The 24207-nt window shown below is 41.1% G+C and overlaps 1 protein-coding gene across 1 annotated transcript in view; it reads left to right on the forward strand.

The window, feature by feature from the left end:
• The window catches only part of LOC132999074 (carbohydrate sulfotransferase 8-like), a 123005-nt gene extending 108255 nt beyond the window's left edge, over positions 1-14750 (forward strand). Inside the window, exons 2-3 of the mRNA XM_061068855.1 lie at positions 12201-12238; positions 13638-14750. Of these exons, the coding sequence (XP_060924838.1) occupies positions 12201-12238; positions 13638-14750 (1151 nt within the window). The remainder of the gene's footprint in view (positions 1-12200; positions 12239-13637) is intronic.
• The last annotated feature ends 9457 nt before the right edge of the window (positions 14751-24207 follow it).

Here is a 24207-nt window from a genome sequence, read left to right on the forward strand (position 1 = left end):
ACAGAGGCGAGACCAGAAGCGAGGAAGGAGGAACAGGGAAGTGCTGGAGGCGTTAAGAAGCTGCTATGAAGGCCTGGGCTGGTCCTGTTTGTGCTGTGGTCAGAGCTCAAAGGTGAACCAGCAGGCACGTTAAGAATGCATGGCTCCGAGGCAAAGAAATAAAGATGCTTGCAGGAGTGAACCCATGGTGCTTCCCCTCTACCTCCCAACTCGTAATGCATTTGCTAATGACATCTAATCAATCTGAGCCATTAACACCCCTGAGCCAATAAGGAAATATATTATCTTCACCAGGGACGGTTATATGACATTTGTATGAATCTGCGCATACAGGATTAAGGCATCTTGTTGTTTGACGAAGATTACTGACTGTTGACCAGATTGACAAGGTTATAATCTAATACCCATCTCGTATGTTGAGCCTCACTGAACAAGCAACGCGAATATAAAGCACAAGAAGTGAATCGCTCAAAATGAAAATCGCTAAAGCACGGGAGAGACTCTTCAGTTTGTTGAATCAACAATGTGGTGATGCCAAAAATATCACACCCGTCAATCACAGCCCCCACAATTCCTTTTTTCCCTTCTTTTTCTTCTGCTGCTTCGGAAAGTTCACTTTCTAAACTCACAAAAAGTGTCGACAGATAAATTTGAATAGTCTGTGCTGATTATATAAAATTCTATGACCGAAAGTAATCTAAATAGAGCATAAGTCTCGTTAGCAAGGAAGTGAGGCCCAGGTTGTGCAGCCATGGGTAAAATCTGCAAATCTTCCTCTTCTCAGTAAAAGTTTTGGTATATCATGTGTCAAAGTTTTAATGTTATCATGGTCAAATATCTTACTTTTATCACTTTATATATACAATAAGAATGCTCACATTTAATACTTTCTATGTAGAATTAACCTTCTTACATTACCTTTATTATATATATAACTAAAATTTCGACCTCTGCATTTACTTAAATAATTCAGAAATTATTTTGTATTGGCAGAAAACTATAAGCCTTAATTCTCTTTCTAGAACTCTGAGGAAATATAGGATATAGGCACTATTTCACTCTGGATTCAACTTTTGGGTAAGTCCATGTGAACTGCAGGCGAAGGGTTAATTCTGGAGCTGCTGATCAACCAGTGTGCCGAGGCCGGTCCCCTAACTATTCACTTAGCATTCCGCCACGCTCCCTGTGTTTTACTCACATGTCTGGACTCATCAGTCCCTGCTGTAATCAGTAGTGTCCTGACAGGAAAACAAGGGGTGTGTAAGAGAACGTGATGCTAACTCAAATGAGAGGACAGGGTAAACAGTGACAGGGCCAATTCCTGCTTCCAATCTCACTGCAAATAGAGGTGAACAGGGGAGCACGGCGGCTTAACGAAGACATAGCAGCATCGTAACACAGCACCTCACTGCGGCGCCAGTGTACCAAGGGTCATGATGAAAAGAATCTGGCATTGACTTTAATCTAGAGGAAATTAAAAAACTGTGGGGGGAAAAAGATTTAAAAGAGGTCATCGCACAACTCATTTGTCATCAAAGCAGGTGCACCAAGCCTCAAATGTCAAGAACGGGAAAACAGAAGTTTCTCCACAAAAATTCAAGGAGAAGAACACTTCTATCTAATAATAAAACCGCCTCCTCCTTAATGAGATGCAAATGTTCTCTTTAGATGATACTGAAAACATGCCTGCATGGACCTGTCCATGATCCAGCAGAATAAGGAATGACCGACCCCAACCCTTTGTTGCTGCTGCGTTGAAACATGCTGAATAAGCAAGTTAATAGATCTTTTGGGAATTTCCATCTGCTGTGTATTTGTTCATTTCAAACCACAACATAAGTGAAAGAAAATGGATGTGGACGACAAAATGACTAGACTTATTTACTATAGTCGAGTTATGGACATATGAGTCGAGTCAAAATCTGGACAAATCAGTCACTGCTTGAAATGTGATACTTGTTAGTTTGAGTCATTAGGCCACAACAACTCAACAACTTTTCACTATCGGCAGCTAAGCAAAAATGCCCCAGAAATTAATTTAATTGTCACTCACTTCCGTTGTGGTTGTGTTTCATTCATGTTTCCTCGTAATGCACAAATGACACTTTTACAAAAAAATTAAATTAAATAACATTGAATTTTATGAAAAATTACCAAAAAATACACAACCTAATACTGAATGTAAGTATCTGTATTTGTATTTGTAAAAAATCTCTGCAGAATAACTAAGTATTTCACTGTGAATTGACTGTAACGTTTGCTGCCAGACTTTTCACCTTATATTTTTAGAATTTTCTACAGTGCATAGCAGGAAGATTGGTCGCTGGTTGTTTTGTGATGACTGGAATCTTTTGTTGACAGCACTCCTCAGTGTTGATGGCGCGCTGGTTGCAAATGAGGTCACCGTCTTAGGCGGTGGCAGGATATGGATGGTGGCTGAAATTGGTTTGTGTGAGGGCTGACAAGCATCTCCTTTGTCCGTGAGACCTTGAGGTGAAGGAAGGAAGGAATGGCGCAAAAGCCCATTATTGATTTGTTTTGACAGGCCACAACAAAGTTAATGAGGACTCCAAGGATGCCTATGTCATCTACATATGCAGACAAAAGGTGCGCTGTTACCTATGGACACATCCCTGTGTGCACTGGTGATGGTCACATGGGATCGGATCAGTGTGTTGTCAATCCTGAGGTCTGTTGCTTAATAAAGTATGGATCCAAGGGACAAGTGGATAAAGGGAGTTGGCATTGATGCCGTCCTAAATTCATCAGGTTTCATAGCATTTAATGTCGACCTGTTCCAGACACTGGCCTTGATGGTTGTGCATGTTACACAGCATATGACGAATTTCTAAGTTTTGACAATTCCATTTATCCTGATTGCTTCTATTCTTGGGTGGAAAATCAAAGGCCTATTCACCTGTAACATTTACTTCTTGAGTCATTCTCGAATCGTATTGGCATTGGTGCAGGCAGACTCTCTGACAGGGGAGGTTTTAGATTCGTAATGCGTTCCAGCAGAACTACCTGACTACCATCCACCAGCGGGCCAGTAAACCACGCCGTGGTCTGTCCAGTGTCCGCTCCAGCCACGCCAAGCTACGAGCCCGGCCAGCTCAGACGCTGTCGTATGGTTAGAGAGATAGTGAAAAAGTGTCCATGCTCTGTGTCACTCTTTGACTGGAGACCTGTCTTGTTTGGAGGTTTGTTGGGTTGCCACCTGCCGTCAGCTGCCTTTGCACCTCGGTCTCTCAAGTGAGTATCGCCACAGGGTGAGTGGAGTTGTCCAACATAAAGGGAGCTAACCCCAGCCCTGTGTCAAGTGTCAGCCTTTACCGACCACCTTGCTGCTCCACTCCAAACAAAGCTCCTAATGGGTCATAATAATAGTAAATTCATTCTTTTTATTTGGGATTTAAATCTTTATTGTAACAACTCAAGAAGTTTGCTGATACATGGCTTTAGATGTCCACAGCAGGAAGCCTATGATTATTTTTATCCTACATGCTGAGAGTTACTCTTACTAGCTCCCTGTGACTACTTTGTTCACACATCCATCTGTAAAGTTTGCTTCTCTTCACACTGGGTCTGTTGTCTCTTCCCCTTTGAATCGTTGACTCAGTGCTCGGGCTACAGCAACATCACAGCCCATCACTCCTCTCATGTCATCATCACCTCCGCCCATTCCTCCTCTTTATCCCGCCGTGCCTCAGCGAGCTCCAGGAGCGCACACAGCAGCTCCGCCTACACATTTGACTGCGTGAACTCACAAATTTCAGGCTTCGATGCAGAAAACTTGACTGAAACTCCACTCAGATTGTGGTCTTTTTTTGTATCGCATCAACTTCCCATTGTCTTTGGCAAGGGAGGGGTTTGCAGAGAGGAAGTGCTGCAGCGTGTACTCTTCGCCGAGGTCAAGAGCGCCGCAGCATCTCAGTGAGACATGTGCCAATTAAAACCTCCTGCACCTGGTCTCGGCTGAGATGATTCACTTAACCCCTCGCCGCTGACAGGTAGCATTTGTTTACAAATCCCTCCTCATGCGAGTCGCTGGGCCCCATTCCTCTGAGTGATACTAAAACAAGCCGCCTCCCACCACACCCGCTCTCCGACTCGCTCTGTTTCCATGGTAATCTGCCCCGGGAAGCCTTTGCATTTCCTAACCTTGAAATTACCCCAAGTAGGATCTACTCTGAGAGTATATTGTTGTCAAAATGAATTGTCATAAGAGTAATCAGTGCCACATTTGATGCCCCCTTTCAGCAGAGGTCTATCCGTGCAGTTCATTATTTTCTCTCCTGCTGTGTTCAGTGCCAAGTGCTTCCAGCATGAGGAAAAATATTCAAGATTTGAGGATTTTATTGGCCCTCAGAGGCAGTTTCACTTTACTATTCGTCCAATTTTGGGTCTATATGAAGAATTTTACAATATGTCTGTAGAGAGGAAACAATTAAAATTGCCTCGACTTCTTCATTTAGTTTTCTGATTTCTAAGAATCTTGTCTGTGGAAATGTGCCCCATAAGCATAAATCATTTTTTAAAGTGTTTTTTTCGAGAACATCTGTTTTGGGATCAACCCTTTTTTTTCTTCATTTGATTATATTTTGACAAACTAATCATATGGACTACTTTCTAATGTAGCTATGATGAAGCATACTTAACCCCTTCATGAGCTGATATAAGGGAGTGATCAGTAGTTATGCTCAGAGTGATGATGCATGGGCAGAGCAGCTGCACTGCCTCGGAGCAGGGAAGCAAAGTGCTCTGAAAATAGAGCAAAGGTGTTAATTCAGCACCATAGCTTCACATCATAAATAGTCCTCCACCGAGCTCCGTTTTTTTATCTCCCTGAATGTTGATGTCATCTTTGTATGCTCAGCCCGTGCTCTGCCACAGACTATTATGAGCCAAAGCATGTGTTATTTATGGTTGGTTCGCGGGATGTGTCCTCTTTTTCATTTGAATTTCAACTAATGAGAGAACACATTCCGGGCGAGTTATGAGTGTTTTTCCCCCAAACACTTAACCTTCCTGTGGGGTCAAATGTGAAAACGGAGCCTATACACGGCGTTGTGTGTACACCGTGTAATTCATGGACTTCACTAATAACTCCATCCTTGCCTCTTAGGGGCAGTAAAAAAGGAATGGAACTGAGGCCATCTGAGGACATTCAGGACAGGGTTTGCGAGGGCTGATCAACAGGCAGGTTAATACACACTGAAGCCACTGTTTATCACATTGTATTTAACCATCAAAATGACCACACATACAATATTATATTTTTTTTAAATCAATGATTCGATATGTACAGCTCTGATCTGTGACATTTACAGATGTAAACAAATAAAATAAAACACTTCACAAGCATAAGTCTATAGCCTGCAATCGCCCTGTAATATAATATAACAAGTGAAGGTCTCTGGGGTTTATGATGACAACCATGACCTGCAACCTTCAAGTTCTTGTATTTAACCATCAAAATGACCACACATACAATATTACATATTTTTTAAATCAATGATTCAGTTATGTACAGCTCTGATCTGTGACATTTACAGATGTAAACAAATAAAATAAAACACTTCACAAGCATAAGTCTATAGCCTGCAATCGCCCTGTGTTCAAAACAGACAGTAAACATTAATACACTGCAATTAGGACCCAGAGCCAGGCAGAGAAATGCCAGATGAATACAGAAGCTATCACCATGCAGACTGCAGTAATAATGAAACAGCTCTGTCATCTGACCTGAGAGGACGACGCCACAGCTCTGACACTTCACCTTTTCTAGGTGACGCGCCGTCTGATGCCAGTCGGCCGCTCGTGACACTTCATCTGTGAGTGGTTCAGTTTTCAGATGAGCACAGTGGGAATCTGAGACACACGTTTTAGAAAGTGGTTCAGTGGCCCCGATATCTCAGTAAGTGGAGAAGTAGTGTTTAGTTATTAACGACTGGACCAACTCTCCGGCAGATATATGGGGCTGTGCAGTGGAAAAAAGCTACAGAGCAGCATCTCTGCTACAATTGCACATGAAGATGTAGCTGACTGCCAAAATTTGACTGTCAGCCAACACAAGTGTTTGCAGTGGTGGACAAAGTGTTAAGGACAAGAGGTTTTAAGATTCGTGCCGTAACTTGTTTCCACTGCCCTCAAGTGGCCAAAGTTAAAAAGAGACTTTCATTGAAGGTTTAAAGTGTAAAAGTTCATCCAACAGTCCTCATTCTGCTGTTGAATGACATATTGTTTGGTTGTTATAATGATGATGAAACATTAACACACAAGAAGCAATATTGTGGTGGTTCGAGGTGGAGTAGTAAATAATACATATTAGGTGTCCTGTAAAATATTAATCAAACAAATAAGCAGTATATCTAGAATAGATAAACATGGTAGGATGAAAAAGTAAACCTAGATTATTTCCTTTTGTAATATAATATAACAAGTGAAGGTCTCTGGGGTTTACGATGACAACCATGACCTGCAACCTTCAAGTTCAATCAGAGAAAGTTGTTGCATCACTCTCTACCTCATCACAGGAAGTCATTTCTGTCTGTGGTCAACATACTTTATAATTCCGCCCTCAGAGTGTCAGTCGCTGAATTGATAGACCAGCCCTGGACTTTTTTCTCCCTGTCTGAACATTACATTACACCATCCCACCAAGTTATCTTATTTTGTATTGTATTACTGAATAAACTATAGTTCTTACATATTAATATTGGGCTTCACCTTTATATATTGTATAATGTTTTTGCAAACTTTATTTTTATACACTTAACTTTATTTCTGTTTTTGGCCAAAGGGACTGCAAAAAAAAACAATTTCCGTGTGGGATCAGGAAATGTTTTGAACTCTGAACCTTTGTTAGATTTTTTTTGTTATTAGCAGCATTACACAAAAAATACAAGAACAGCGCTTGTACTTTCCACCACTAACCATTGGACATCAGTTGTGAGGTGCAGAGTGAAAAGACAAGTATGTCGACTATTTATAACTTTGATTATTTAAATTAATCAACATTAATCAATCGAATTAAATACAGTGGCTGTTGCATTAATATCTTCTTATACTAAATCCTATATGATTGATTGAGTGTGGTTTTACGGCTCCATGGTTACGACTGAGCCAGTGGGATAACTCTGTTGCCTGGGTTCCTGCGTGTTCGTTTACAGTACATCTAATTGGTCGGATCTGAGCTGAATTCGGGATTCATTCTTGGTCAATACTGTGTTTTGAATAGCAAACACCTTAGAAAGTCTTAAAACCTTCCAAGCATTCTTTCATGAGCCAGTCTTTAGATCCTAGTAGACGTGGTCGGTCTGTGGAGAGCCTTTCCAAGCACAACTCCAAACCTGAATCATTGATTAGTAACCAGCTCCGCCTCCCCCCAGCAGCTCTCTATGGTCCGGTCCTTGTGGAATTCTGCACCAACAGAAGCTACTGTTTTATCTCTTACCACAACAAGTTAGAACATCAATGAACCAGAGCTTAAAGCCTAATACCTCGGTTCCTCAGCGTTTTTCCCCTCTGATAAACCACACCAGCGTGCCAGAGCCCTGTGTTTCCACAAAGAGTCAAGTGGAGGAGGAGCCTGCATGTGTGCAGAGTGCAGGTGTGGGTGGTTTGCTAAGGTAGGGGAGTGCAGCTGGTTCGGGTCACACTGGCTCAGTGTGCTGAATGACTAATGAAAGGTTGCTGGTGGCAGGGTGGTCTGAACAGTGGGTTGGAGGAGGACGTGTCTCGCGCGGCTTCCGGCGCCCCCCTGGCCCGACTCTGGTTAAAACTGAGCATTTAACAAGTTCTTTTTCGAGCACTGGGGCCACAATCCTTCACTTGACAAGCTCATTATTTCACATTGTTTTTGTGCTTTGCTCCTCCTCGGCAGCGGTGGCAGACAAAAGGATGTTTGATGTGTGTCTCTGTTAGAGACTTGAACAAGGGACTTTGAGAGGGAAGAATGTTAATGGATCCGCTAATGATGTAGCCCCTGCTTATGTGGATCCCTGCAGTAAGGCTGGGACGTCTGCATGAATATTCACAGGGCTCTGGCTCGCAAAGAGAGGTGGACGCTCAAGGTTACTGAGAGGGCAACTGAGGACAAAGCTCAAGTGTTTATTCTGCTTTTATAACAGCCTCCATCATCAGAAAAACTGAATAAAATACCTGACAAATACCTGATCAAAGTAAAACTTATCAGAGGAATTCTTTTGATCTGCGCTGTCAACATTTTGTATATGTTTAATGGAGGACGTCAGAGCTTCAAAATAACAGAATTTGACATTTAACGTCTGCAGATAAAAAACAACTCCAGCTTTATTGCTAGACTGTTTCTCCCCATTAGACTATTCCCCATTGGTGCATTTCTTCTTAATCTCTCCTCACCTGCTGCTGATAATTTTTTTTTTCTTTAATACAACCAATGTGTATTCAGCCCTTTCAACCAACTTCCAACTTGTATCCTGAATTGAACATTCAGTTTTACACATCTGTGGAAATAATCTGCATTGCTACTGTAGTTTCTACATTTGTGTGGAATTACCAGGATAAATTCCCTTCATCTCACTGGATAAAACATCAAGTCTTAACAAATTATCAGTGTTTCACTGCGCAGCAGTAAAAATCAATAGCGTAGTTATGCTGAACGGAATTGACTGAGTGTGAAATTGCAATCAAACGGCAACTATTACCCTCGATCAAATAGATACTAAAGAGATAAATGATGTTTACAAATCCCAGTGAAATTCAGTCTGCATTGTTATATTACTTGTTTCAGTTATACTCTATCATGGAAAAATGTTCCCCTCATTGAATGTAATTTTGTCTCGCTGCTTGAGAGAATATTGCCTTTTGAGAGCGAGAATTCAAACCGTGTTTGAGTGTAAGACGAGATTCATCTAATCAAATCGCAACATGTCACATTCATTCTCCCAAGAACCTTAACGAGAAACCTCTGTCAGAGCGCTGAGCAGCCCAAGTCAGATGCTGCATCCTCAATTCAATGCAATGGCTTCAGTCTAAATTAGCCATTTTGCATTTCTTCCTTCTGTTCCTCAAACATTTCTCTTTGCAGAACAATGGATATGAATAAAGTTCACATATTCAATGAACTAAATGCTCCAGTGCAGGGCCCATTGTAAACCTGCTTGTTTGGAATGGGTTGACTACTTAGCCTGTGGTATTTTATACACAGTCGATACAGTGCAGAGTGAGGTCAGAAAACTTTGTGTTCAACTGGCTTGTTTAGCTGCAATGACAATCAATGTTTTTCATAAAAATGAAATTGAATCTGCTTTATTACTGTTCACGCTTTATTTTTTTTAAATGAGTAAGTTAATCGCTGATATTTTGTCATAATTTGAATTTGTCGTCTGTTTCTGTTGAGCAATAGACACAACTTTTCAAAATAAAAGCTCTGCAAGTCTGCTCAGCATTAAGAATTGCAGCAACAAAACCAACGTTGTGCATTTACTTTGAAGACAAATTGCCAAACAGGAAGGGATTCTAGGAATGTTGTTGCCATGACGAAGCTCAGCACTGTGTCTGTGTCAGTCTGTATGCGGAAATACAAATGATCAAATGATCAAAAAGATCTGGCAGTGGTTTTGCCCTGATGTTTGACCCAGTTACTGATGATTTATAATAGATAACATGTTCAAAGACTCAAGGCACACAGACTGCTACAGAGTGCTGGGTGCTTGTTTATTTTTGTTCATATTGAATCTACCATATGTCCAAATCACACCCTCCCTCACTAACTTCCTTCGCTTCCGTGGACCATTTACAATAAACATGGCCAGTGTGAAAAAGGAGATGTTGAGCGGTTAGCGAGGTTTGTGTTCCACAGACAGACGTTTGTGGAATTAGGAGCCAGATAAATTGCTTCATTTGTTTCTATTATGACGTCTGTCAATGGTTCTGCAGCCCGGTTAAAGAGTTTTTGCTCCGCTGGAAGCTGCGACACAGAATGAGAAAGTGTGAGAATACAGACGTGAACAGCTGTGACAAACTTGTAACCAGACAAAACACCTCTTAGACTCAACCAATTAAACCTTTGGAGATTTCAATTACCGCCTTGATGGGGTTTTCAAGATCGATAACAGAGTGTGTATGTTGACATGATGGTCAGAGCTGCTGGTGCGACTCACACCCCCCTTATCCCTTCAGAGCAGGAGACACAGAGAGACCTTTTCCTATTGTTTGGTTTGGATTTGTTTCCCTGGCAGTGGCATCTGTCTGTGCTGTGATAAATATTCATGCGTCTCATATGTGCCAAAGTAAACAGATAGCCAAGATGCACATCCTATACACGAGCCATCATTAGGGTTAGGAGATCAAATAGCTGAGCGGCGCCCAGCAAGATTAGAAAATGTCACACCCCACCTCCTTAGCCCGGCCCTCGTCTTATTTCCTCCTCCTCCTCCTCCTCCTCCTCCTCCTCCTCCTCCTCCTCCTCCTCCTCCTCCTCCTCCTCCTCCTCCTCCTCCTCCTCCTCCTCCTCCTCCTCCTCCTCCTCCTCCTCCTCCTCCACCCGCTCTTCCTCCAGTGTCTCGTTCAGAAGAATGAAGACAAGATTCAACACACAGAGCCAGACAGCAACACGGGGCTCTCCAGCGCATACTAATCTAAGAACAACACAGCATCTGGGCAACGAGTTTTATTCCCTCCCCACTGAGGCGTGTTAAGTGTTGAGATAGGGCTCTACAGATCTCATCACTTAGGGAAGGTTGTGGCCTGCATCAGCCGCCCCCCCCCCCCCCCCCCCCCCTCCCTCCTCCGCCCGGCGTTCAGGTTCCTATCACTTCCACCCTCAGATTGGAAGTGACATGCCACTCAGGCAGTGGTGTCTTTGCTCCCCCCCATCAGCAGCCATGCAGCCCCACTCAGAGCTGTCAGCCTGATTACATATCAGCTGAATGGGGCGGGGGGGGGGGGGGGGAGAAGGAAAGGAGATGTCCAGCTGGAGACGGAGCACTAAACATGTCGTCTGTCCTCCTGCAGCACATCTGCCCGTACTCACAGCACCTGTCCACAAGGCTGCCACAAACCCCACCGCTCTGCTGCTGCGGTTGCTCTGGAAACTCAGCAACCTGCTCCGTCCTCCTCATCTGTCTCTGTTGCACATGCTGCATCTTTCCCTCTTTCTGTCTTTCTTTCTCCTTATCCGTCTTTCTTCTGCATGCTGCGTCCGTCTTTCTTCTGGTCTGCATCTTTCTGCCTTACTATATTTCATAATTTCTTTCTTTCTTTCTTTCTTTCTATTCAGCTGTCTCTCCTCATGGTCTGCATCTTTCTTTTGTTATTTCTTTCTTCATTCCTCTTCATCTGTCTCTCTTCTGGTCTCCATATTTTTTTCTCTTCTTCTGTCTTTCTTTTTGTCTGCATGCTGCATCTTTCTTTCTTTCCTCCTCTTCATCTGTCTGTCCTCTTTTTTGGTCTGCATCTTTCTGTCTTTCTTTCTTTCTTTTTTTCTTTCTTTCTTTCTTTCTTTCTTTCTTTCTTTCTTTCTTTTCTTTTTCTATCTTTCTCCTTATCCGTCTTTCTTCTGCATGCAGCATCCGTCTTTCTTCTGGTCTGCATCTTTCTTTCTTACTATATTTAATTATTTCTTCTTCTTCACCTGTTTGTCCTCTGGTCTACTTATTGAATCCTTCTTTTGTTCTTTCTTTCTTTCTTCCACTTCACCTATCTGCCCTCTTTGTTTTGGTCTGCTTGCTGCATCTTTCTGTCCTTTTTTCTTCATCCCTCTTCATCTGTCTCTCTTCTGGTCTCCATCTTTTTTTTCTCTTCTTCTGTCTTTTTTTTTGTCTGCATGCTGCATCTTTCTTTCTTTCTTCCTCTTCATCTGTCCGTCCTCTTTTTTGGTCTGCATCTTTCTTTCTTTCTTTCTTTCTTTCTTTCTTTCTTTCTTTCTTTCTTTCTTTCTTTCTTTCTTTCTTTCTTTCTTTCTTTCTTTCTTTCGTTCTTTCCTTGTCGCTCATTACATACAGGTACACAGAGCCACCTGCCTTCTGTCTGTGGACTAGTAAAGCATCAGGGGTTTGCCAGTGAATCAAAAGTTGACATGCTAAGTGAAAGGAAGCGTTCAATTACTGGAGCCTGTGATGCATCCGAGACGCCTGACTCTCCTCCACAAGGACACAAGTACATGTTGTTTACTTAAGTGCTGATTTTCTTGTCTCTTTTCTCTTGTCTCTCCCCAGGCATGATGCTTGGAAGCACTCCACGGCAGTCCAGAGAGGTACGTGTTTACTCTATTTTACTCCCAAACACTGATACACGCAGGCCGCTCCCGCTACTGTTATCTATTGCAAAAAGAAGTGATTGTCAGCCGTGTACCTCTCAGCATGTCTGATAGCATCTGTGTAGAGAGGCTGACCTCACGCAGTGAATTCAGCCAGACAGACTTCAGTGAGTAAACGCTCTCTGTTGAACCAGGCCTCGGTTCCCCGGGGTGTCATCACACTTAGAGTTGTTTTTCTTTAACCTTCCACTGTAGAAGGTTTTCCCCCACATTTTTCGGGGGGAATTTTCATTCATTATTAAATTTGATGTTAAAAGTGGCCTGCATTTCTAAAGAAAATCCACTCGGCTACTGGATAACATCTAACTGAGATCATCAGTTCCTGAAAATAATCAGGATAAACTGTTCTGTTATAGATACACGGTTATAATAAACAATAACATGAGGTAAAATGTGTCGATGTATCATTTTAAAGTCGTCTACTGGAGATTTGAATTATCTATAAACTAGGTTTCTATGTCAGACAGGCGTCACTTTTACTCCCGTATCTACTCTCGTCTGACCCCTGCCTGCTCCCGTCTGTTTCCATCATCAGCACCAATCAGAAGCTCACATCAGTGCGAGCCCTGAAGAACACAGTGTTTGGTGCACAGTTCACTGTCCCATGCTTGCCTTGCTCATTAAACACACTGGGCTGAACAACTCCCTCCTGTTTTTCCCTCCAGATGTCCCTGCAGATGAAAGAATATGGCCATTTAAGTTCATGATGGTCTCATCACCTTGTCCGTTGTAAAATTCAAATTATACATCCAGTCCATTGGCTTTATGATTCCATTACATTATTTAATTGAAATAAAATGTCAGAATGCACGATAGCCTTGGGTGTCATCTGACAATAATCAGACAGTGGATGTTTCCAATTTAGATTCCCTATTAAGTGTTTATGAGACATGTATATGATATCACAGCTCATTTTATTGATAGGTCATGAATGGCATTGTGCAGTTTGTGACATTTGAGATGAACGAAGTTAGGCTTCTACCGAAGGTGTAGGGAAATAGCACCATCATGTGGTCTGTTTGAGTACTGAAGAAACATGCAGGCTACATGTTTTTGCTGGTAATATAGCTCAGGTTCACCTTTATAAGGTCAAAAGCATTAATTTGATGTTCTTACACAAACTGTGAGTCCACATTAACTAATATATATATACATATGTCTACGTTCATTTCAAAATCTCAGTTTACATCCTCATGTCGTAAGAGGGGTATATTATGTTCATATCCTCTGTATTTAAATTTTTTAATCTATTGTATTTTTAATTGCCTATTTTAATATATTTTATATTTCTTTATGTATTCATATATTTTCTAATCTGATATCTCTCCTCTTATAGACTCTTTCTACTCAGGAGAGAGAGATAAGTAAATCTGACAACCATCCAGCAACAGAAGGCGTCTTGTCCAGCCTGGTTCCTCCAATGCAGTTCCCACACTTTGAGAGTAACCGACAGACAGCAACCCCTGGGTCTCCAGAACAGGACATAGACCCCCATCATGTCTCCAAAAGACAGCGCAAGCTGCTGAAAACAAGTCCCCAGATCAGTCACACCTCCAATAATGTTTCCTCATCCTTCAAATCTTCCACCTCAGGCTCTTTTTGCCATGAGAGCTGGATAAGGCTTGTCAAACAATTGGAGGATCGCAAGAAACTGATGAAGGAAATATGTGCTAAGTACAAAAGCAGCATCTCCAAGACCATCACACGGCATCATGTGAAATACCTCTTTGTGGTGGACAAGTACAAGTTGTTGTACTGCCAGGTGCCCAAGGCTGGCTGTTCCAACTGGAAGAGGACTCTGATGGTGCTTGCAGGCCAGGCCTACAACACTCAGAGTATTAAACATGATACAGTCCACTATGACCACCGCCTCAAGAAGCTCGACAGCTTTGACCAAAAGGGTATCATGCACCGACTGAAAACATATACCAAAGTCATGTTTGTCCGAGAACCGTTGGAGAGGATGGTGTCGGCTTATAGGGACAAGTTTGGAAATCCTAACAACTACTACCACTCACTCTTTGGGAAACCCATCATCTCCAAGTACAGGGCCAACGCGTCCTTGGAAGCACTAAGGACGGGCAATGGGGTCACATTCAAGGAGTTTGTCCAGTACCTTCTGGACGTCCACAGGCCCGTCGGAATGGACATCCACTGGGAGCAGGCCAACTCGCTTTGCAACCCTTGTCTCATAGACTACGACTTCATCGGAAAGTTTGAGACCATGTATGAGGAGTCCGACTTTTTCCTGCGATTGATCGGGGCACCACAGAACCTCACTCTGCCTAGTTTTAAAGACAGGAACCCAACTGAGACGAGGACCTCTACGCAGGTAGCACAAAATTACTTCTCAGAGGTCAGTATGATGGAGAGACAGCGAATCTATGACTTCTACTACATGGACTACTTGATGTTTAACTACTCAAAGCCTTTTAAAGATTTATATTGATTGACTTCCTATAAAGACTCTTGAATCACAGTTACATTCCACCATGTCTACATCTCTACCATCTAGCTCTACATGGAGGAATCTCTATCCGTCTTTCAATTTTTTCCACATCTGCTCGTCCAATCAACTTCAAACTTTGGGGTTGTGTTCCTTAGGATCTAAGGAAGGGCAGTGTGTGCTATGAAGAGTTTTTTGGATGAGTGGTGTTCGACCAAATTGACAAAGATTCCTCCTTTTCTTTCTCTTTTAAATCGAGACACAACCCTTTGATGATGTCAGGGATGACATCGCCAACGGTCACGTTTTAGCTTGACGGGCAGCGCACAATGATGGTATTTAAGTTCGATCACACAATGACATGGATCTTTGCACCTGACAAGGGAGATCAGAAAAAACAACCATGTGAAATCTGCTGTTTATCCTCATTTAAAAAGATTATATGACAAAGGTTCTGTTAATGTGACGTATTAAACACACAAAATTGTGCTGAAATACAAGGTATTTATTCACTAGGTGTGGTGAGATATCATTTGAAATTATAAATGTTATGTTTCTAAAAAAAAGTTTCTTGTTGTTTTGCAGGCTGTAAATTATGCCTCTCTGTGAGTCGAATAGAAATTGCAAATGAAATTTGATTTTATTTTATTTGTATAGCGCAACACTACATACATTATCTCAAGGCACTTTACATTGTAGGGGTCGAAACCTTACGAGGTTAGATCAATGTGTTTTAGGGTTTAATTCAACATGGCAACAGATGTTTTTCCATCAAATTCCTTAATTTACACATGATTACACATGATTTCATTATATAGTAGTTTTGGAGCCCCTATACCATAATAGAAACCACACCCCAACATGTTAGATTATGCTTTCATTAGTTTTTGATTGAGCTCAGATGAGGCTCATGTATTGATGGACTCCCCCAATCACCCTTAACCACAATGTACATGCAAACAGTTTTTCTTTTATTTGAAATATTTGCACTTACAATTTGACTTACAGTAAGTTGGCCATCAGCATACCTCTATGTATCGATACCTAATAATATAGATATTTCTTGTAAATGGTTTTACTAAACGTAAAGTGTAACAGAAATGAAAACACTTTAAAAGAGTAAAGAGTATAAATCTTGAAAAATGTGTACAGTGCTGCCCACTGGGAAGCTTTGTGCACTTATTGTAGCATTTTTGTACTTCTAACTTTGTCGGTTAGGTTTGTGCTTTAGTCTAACACATTCACTGCTGTAAGACCTCCCCAGCCCCATCACTACTAGTATTTACATGGGTTGTCATATGCAGGACAGCCAGGTACTCACAGGGTGCAACGTGTTGCTGCCAATCATCTCTTAATATCTGTTAGTACTACAGAACAATTACTTTCTGTTGACAGCATTGGCAACCAAAAATGAAAGAACGCAAAAAAAGGGTTTATATTTGGTGTGAAATATAAACTAGTGAAATAATAATAAAGAGAGTGGCCAAACTTCTCCATGGTTCATACCACACACTCTCCAGACAGCTCCGACTTACAGATCTCACACTCATTCCCTCTGTACGTATCACATCTCTTCTACTTCACTATAAAGGCTTTTTTCTGACACTACTGTGTACAATTGTATAATGGGCATTCAGATGACTGTATATTTTTCTATGTATTTCTAAAATATACATATATATATATGAATATATATTCAGTGCTTCTTGGTGAAGGTCTGTTTATTTCCTTTTTGATGTCACTGTTCTTTCAATAATACCACTATAGAGTGTTGTGTAACTGAAGAGTTTCTTTCCAAAATAAAATATCCACTACCTAAAAGCCTGCACATCCCAAAAAGATAAATGACTCAATACAATAAGTGGTACCATTAAAACTGCAGAAGATTATTAAATCTGATGGATTATAGTTACCAATGGTTGCTCTGGAGGTAGCCAACATTTTCTTTTTAATGAAAATGGATATATATAATTTTGGAAAGTAGCTCTTTTATTACTTATCCCTGAACTGTTTGGTATCTCAATAGAATAGAAGACCCTGTACAGATGAGCTGCATTCCACCTAGTTACTCATCCTGGCTAACGACATCGTTGCCAATAGCAACACCACTATGTGCGTCTGTGTGTTTGCGTGTGTGTGTGTGAGTATGTGCAATACTGAATACGCTGTTTAGATGCTTTACAATCTTTTTCCCACATCTTTTGGAAGCATACAGTATAAATATATATACACTTTGCAGGTATGGTATCCTGTGTCTAATGTTGCTAAACTGGTATATTCCCAACACACCACCCACCTGTGAACTACTTTCTCAAGCTCTGACTGTAGCAGGTCAGACCACACTGTGATCACACACAATGTGCACTGCAAACTGCAAAAAGACTGGCAATTATTATAGGTCCTAAGCCTTCAAACTAAAATATTGTTCAATTTGGCTTCTCTATACATCTCTTTATGTAGGGATGTATGTAAGATACTTTTACAGATGAAGATGATCATTTAATATGAAGAAAGAAGAATCAGAACTATTCAAAAGACTAAATATGTACTGTATAGTATAATATACTGATTGCAGACTTTAGCCTAGGTGTCTCCAAATAAAGGTTGAGTTTAAATCTTCTTGATTAAATACAATGCCAAAAGAATGAATTGTAATACCATGAATGCAAAAATAATAAGATAAAACAGCTACAATAAACTGGGTACAGATAATATAGATATTATTAAAATGTAAAGGTTACTTCAATCTGCTGTGATGCTGGGAAAACCCTACAGCATGGCTGGTCTCCAATAAAGCAGTCACTACACTTCACAACTCACTTAAAATGTGTTTTATGTAACAAAATACTTTAACGAGTGGTTTTGTTTGCCTACGAGTAAAGGGAAATTTATATCATTTAAATCTATAAATGCTATAATCAACTTTTGAAGACCTCTAAGAATTCTGGTGGTATAGCCCTTTTATGGTGATGGATATTGTATGAACTTTGTCAGTATAGTGCGTTGGCTTTTGCAATCCCAAAATAGTTTCGGTTGTGGTCAGTTTATAGCTAATATTACTGGCCAAAACAGCTCATGCATTATGATGAATATTGCTCCTGCAAACACGACGTAATTCGCTGCCCCTCAGCTAATAAAGCTTTCTTGGTATGTGGGTGTATGGACAGATTTATCAAAAGCATAATTACTGTAACAAGTGAATGTATAACTGTTTATCATTGGTGCAAAAGTGTATAAAACATGATCTTAAGCCCTTTGCCTTATTTTACACTGCCAATCAAATGGTGTATTTCAGGAAGACATTCTTCAGGTGGTTATTGTTTCTGGCTGATGAGTGTCTACTAATAAATTGTCTTTAGCATTTTCAGTGGGCGTCCTTTCTCTTTTCTTCTTTTCATGTGTTTAGCTTGCATATGTGTACATAGGACTCGTCAACTTTTGCTTATTGTAGCTAAGCACAGTAAACTATTGAACATGTATAGATTTTGACGTGATCATGGTGCTTTGTAAAATTTCAGGGAATCCCCAAAGTGGTAACTATCACCCTGACGGACACATGACTGTAAACAGCAGCCAGTGGCCAGAGGTTAGGGGTCGACCAATTATCGGCCTCGGCGATTATCAGGGCCTATATTTGCAGTTTTTTAGATTATCCGTATCTGTAATTTATTTATCTAATTGCCAATAATATTAATACATTCTAAACTTCGCTACCTTGGGTCAGGTACAGCCGCCTTTCTCTGTTTAGTCACCACCCTGTGGTCTCGAGCAATGTCCCGCCTATCAACACTGAAGGCCACTGAAGTGCTACACACCAACGTAGAGGAACGCATCTCAGAATGGAACGAGTTTGATGACGGAGCGGAGCTGTGTTTCAAAGGTAGCGCCGCTGTTCTGCTGCATGTCGCTGTTAACAAGCTGTTAACATGAAGCAGCTTTGTGGAAGAACAGGGGTAACAAACAAATACATAGTTTCTCTCTGGTCCACTGCTGCAAAATGATCAGAAGGTTGGTTTGTACCAGGCTGGAGTTTCCTGTGTCTTCCGCCAAACTCCTGCTGACCTCCTCTCACTTTAACTAATAAACAACAACACTCATCACAAGTTATTAGGACCTGATCACTACAGGAAGTTTACTAAGTGTTTGATTTGCTCCAGAGTTTAGCATTTTGTGCTAAGTACAACACGAGACGTGACACACACAGTCAACACTCCGTGTTAAAGTGACATGAGCGATCCAGATTCATGTGATAGCGAATGTCAACAAGTTAATTCGCTGATTTAAAATTCAGTCAGCTAACCAGCAAATAAGAATCTAAGGTTATAACGTTATATTTTGCACGTCACTTACTTACCAGGTGAGTGTTATTCAAAATGTTTGTATTAGTTTTAAATATCGGTTATCGGTCTCCTCGATTACTTATATTTTGCATCAGCCCTGAAAAAAACACGGTAACCATCAAACCATACGTATATATGACCTTACTAGAAGTTGGTGTTTAAAGGTCAAGATCACAGTTAACTCGCAACACCAATTTTTGAATCTTGAACACATAATCTTAAGAACGCATCGAGATAATTATTTTCAAATTGTTGTGTTCAGCTAGACTGAAAAATGTATAAACTATATAAAGGCATTTCTTTTTAAATTTGACCAGTTTCCAATTAGGCCTTAAAATTAACTGATTAGATTTCAGGTCAAAGTAAATACAATATTATTTTCTATTACATATTTCATAGTTGTATATTTTATTTCTGTCAATTTTGTTGGCAAAATTCAAACTGGCACTTTATTAAAAAAATTGGTAAATCCCACCAATTATCTTAAATCATTTATACATGCCACCTAAGAACAGATCTGTTCATAAGAGAGATTTTTGCATGAGGTCCATTGTCTGCTAATCCATCTCACAGATGTCGACATATTTCACAGAATAACAGCCAATGTGCCGTCTGACTGCACAGAACCGAAAATCATCTATTTGCATTGAAACAGTTGGTAACAGAGAGTGAAGAGGGACTTGAACATAGGTTTAATGAGCAATTTCCATGCATCATTAAAATTGAACTCAACATCAATTGCCAATATATTCAAACATTTAGATAAATTTACACAAGCTGCTCCGACAAAATTGGAAAGGGGAATAAGATTCATGCATGACACGTCGTGATCAGGTAGATGTTGTGATTAATTTAGACACACACACAGAATGGCAGCAGTTTACCTGGGCTGCTGTGACGGAACTGCAACGTGATGATGGTTGATCCAAGTGTAAGTGGTGTATTTGGTGGAACTTTGAAATATTAGGGTGATCATCGTAGGTTCATCCTGAGGGGAGCATGAACGCAGTGGTAGTCCAGTTAGGACCAAAGTGGTGGAGCATTGTCCATCGAGCTGTAAGCAAGGCTAATAACAAGACTACTGCTAGTGATGAGCTTAATGAACCACATGTGAGGAAACAATGGCCTCAACCCACTTCCCACCACTGTCCTACTTTCTTTTAGCCCTGTTCAACCAGCTTGAGCTATCAATTAGCTGTACCGAGTGGCTGAGAATTTTACGGACAAAGCTACACAGTGCAGGTTTATTTGCTGACAGCCCCAAATGGCAGCAATGGGTAACTCTAAAATGCCATCATAAAAAGATCACATAAAACATGGCATCATTAGTCAGTAGCAGTGACCTAAATACTCCACATTTATTCTCAGTAATCGGTCAATGGGCTTTTCTATCAATAGCTACAACAAGGATTATCGAGCACAATAACTAATGTTGGCAAGACGCGCTCCCAGTTATCTCACTGCCAAAAGAATGGTGTTTATTTTGCTTTCAAAGGGAGAAAGGATCTTGTCTTATGTTCTTTCACTCTTATGTGTCAGCATTCTGTCGTGTTCTGTATTTGCCAGCAATGATTTTGTGTAAATTGCATTTCTGGGGTGAAGGCAACCTTCAGTTCCTTCTGTCCATCTCACCTACTTGTATTTCATGCAGCATCCAACATTTCCCAGGATGGCTTTCTAAAAATCCCTTCTGTCATAGTTATATGCAGGAGAGAAGGGAGATATTACAATAGATTCACATCTTACAGTTATGCAGTTTCATTTTGAACTAGAATGGCACTCAGATATACTCAGATATACCTCTCCTAAGGCCGAACAATCCCCTTGTGAAAAATTCAAGTTCTGTCAATTTCATAAAGCCTTTTCACCTTTGAAAGCCTTGGACGTGCTCTACTGGCCAAGAATTACTCTCGGGGCTCATTACAACAACTACATTCATAGATCCCTAGGAACACTCAAGAAGCTCAGCGCACTTTCAGTCAGGAAGACTTAACCTGCTTATTGATCAGCTGATTGGTGGCGTTCCTAAATGGCCAATCAGTCTCTTTCAGCCAATCATTCAGCTGCTGTCGAACTTTAAATCCCTTCTCCTCTCTTCCTCTGTCAGCCGTCATTCAGTGCAAAACCCTCCTCCTCCCCAATTTCCTCCAGTCTTCATCATCACCTCATCCGAATCCCCAACCTCAACGGATCGTATGTATAATCCTGTATCGTGTTGGCGGCCGATCAGGGTCACGATGTTGGATCCCGATTGATGATTGAGCGATGGATTGTGGATTATGATGGCATCTGATCATGGTGGCAGCTCATCGTGGAGTAACTTCAACAAGAGTGCCTGACACTATATACCTATTACACGTGGCATCTATTGCACTTCTGTCCATCCTGGGAGAGGCAGTGCTCACATGTTGCCCTTCCTGAGGTTTCTACGTTTTTCCCCTGTTAATTGTTTTTTTTGTGTGTAGTTTTTCCTCACTCTTGTTGAGAATTAAGGGCAGAGGATGTTGCACCTTGTGAAGCCCTCTGGGACAAATGTTCATGAATAGGGGGGCCCTGCTTCACTTCACTTCTAATCCAAATGATTATCACACAGGGGTCTAAAATACCAAAGACTATTACATTCAAATTACATCTGTGCACTTGTTGTCAAATAAACATAGTTAAATCCTGAATCAAGTCTCTCCTGATTGAAATAGTGCCCCTGTGCACTGTCAACGCAGTAGTTTTTGTTTTTTCTACCCGTGTCCTTTTAAAAGGTCAAAGATTACTACAGCAGGTGCCTTTAAACATTTAGCTGCTGTCTCTAGTGTGTGGGATTCTGTGCGGGTTTCTTTCCTGGCTGGGTAACATCTAGCCAGTGTGCGAATTGTGCTGCCGTGAAAATTATGAAAACCGTGCAAGTGCTGGAAATGGACCAAAACCATTCAATAAATACTGACACAAAACATGCATGAAAAAAACTAACTTCAGAAAAATTGATTGTTCCAAGTCCCAGATTCAGCAGACAGACAGTTGTCCAGTCCATTAATTTGTCCAAACAGGATCGGACACAGACATTTATATGATTTAATTTACTTCCACTGGACAGAGATCAATTTAAAATGTAAAAAAAGTGTGCATGAAGCTGATTTCTATGATTCCACCAGTTCACCCTGATAGAGAGCAACTGCAAGCTTGTGACAATAAAAGGTTATACTAATTAAATTAATAGTATGTTAATGCCCGGTATTTTTCTCAAAATAAACTGATTCACAGTAGGTTTAGATTTCTGCCACTGACTCCTTTACTTTTGCTCTTCACCATTTTCCATTCCACAGATCAGATACATTTAACTTCTACTATCATGAGCATTCTTGTCACATGCACTTTTTTCAGGCAGCAGCTCAACGTGTCAAGAATCTTAATAAAACATGGAAACAATTAGTTACAGCCACTGAGTTTAACCGGTTAATTTGTCAAAACAAAGAGCCACGGAAAGAAAACAGCTCCACTGCAGGATCTGCAATTTCCTGGTTGAAAAACATTTCACCAACGAGAACTATTCATCAGACACAACTTTTAGCTGCTACAGTATCTTCAAGTTACACAGGTATAACAGGTATAACTAAATCTTTAACTGCACAAGAAGCAGGAGGTTCGCAGGGGGATCTGGAGGTGATCCCAGCGGATATTGGGTGAGATTCGGGTTACACCCTGGGAAGGGCAGCAGCGTATTGCAGGTACAACATATAGAGACAACCATTCACACTAACATTCATACAAACTCGGAAACACTGAGGGCGTCTGTGGCTCAAGGTCAGCGGGTTAATCCACAGTCTTCCCCATCTGCATGCCGAAGTGTCCTTGGGCAAAATACTGAACCCCTAAAGGGGCCCTCAAGGATGTTGAATGCACTAATTGTAAGTCGCTTTGGATAAACAGCGTCCTCCAAATGTAAAGTATATAAATATAAAGTAATGTAAAAAAACACCCCAGTCGAAGCAGCAAACATCTTGCTGCGAGGCGACAGTGCAAACTACCGTATCTAGACAGACGTATACTGGGTAAATAAGAAGAGGATTGGAAGTCAGATTAATGTAACTCAAGGTAAGTATCTTCACAACACATCACAAATGTTATACATTTGGAAAGAACTGTCAACTCTGACTAGAATAAAATCTCTTCATCTTGAGATCTAAGTGCTTTTCAATTTGTTCTTCCATCACACAACGTTGTGTGTTGTTCTGCTGTTCTCCAGGAAAGAATTGGCTTCATTTCCACTCAGTTGTTAGATAAGAGAAGCATGGTGCCCGATATATACAGGGATTTGCATTGTTTGTGTGTGTGTGTGAGGGGGGGGGGGGGGGGGGGGGTCTGCCACAGCAGCATTTCTGTTATACGAGCATTTTGCCTTTCAAAATGACATTGTTTTAATAAAAACAAATGGCAGTCTTGTTTCTTTTGTTGTGGTACTGGTATATACATTGTGTGTGTGTGTGTGTGTGTGTGTGTGTGTGTGTGTGTGTGTGTGTGTGTGTGTGTGTGTGTGTGTGTGTGTGTGTGTGTGTGTGTGTGTGTGTGTGTGTGTGTGTGTGTGTGTGTGTGTGTGTGTGTGTGCGTGCGTGCGTGTGTTCGTGTGTGTGTGTGTGCGCACATGCACTCCTGTGCGTTTGTGCGATTGAGAGGAAGATGAATATTGCAACACAAGTTGATCAGTCTGTAGAGTCAGAAATTTGATTAAATGCTCAAGGCTGATTTCCGCAACAGCTCTTGTATAAGTCATGAGAGCACTTTGGGGGAAGTTAAAACTGTGGAGAAAACAAAAGCCATCCATTTACCTCATTAGTGTGCGTGGAAAATCTTGACAGGCTTTGAAGAGAACGTGCTTGTGTAGCTAAGTCAGCTTAAGGGCCCAAAGCAGACGTACAAGGGAGGCAACCAAACATCCTCCCAAAGTGATAAACAACCTCGCTTTGGTTTGGAGGTCTGTAAAAAAAAAAAGAGTCTTTGCTCCATTTTTCAAGAATCATTATTATAAGTTCCACTGTTAATCCTCATGTTTGCCTTCCAGCCGGCTTTAACATGGCTGAGGACAGGTTTCTGCTGATTCTCTGACGAGAGAGCTCGTATATACACTTATG

Source organism: Limanda limanda, chromosome 3 (genome assembly GCF_963576545.1).
Source record: "Limanda limanda chromosome 3, fLimLim1.1, whole genome shotgun sequence".
Classification (NCBI taxonomy): Eukaryota; Metazoa; Chordata; class Actinopteri; order Pleuronectiformes; family Pleuronectidae; genus Limanda; species Limanda limanda.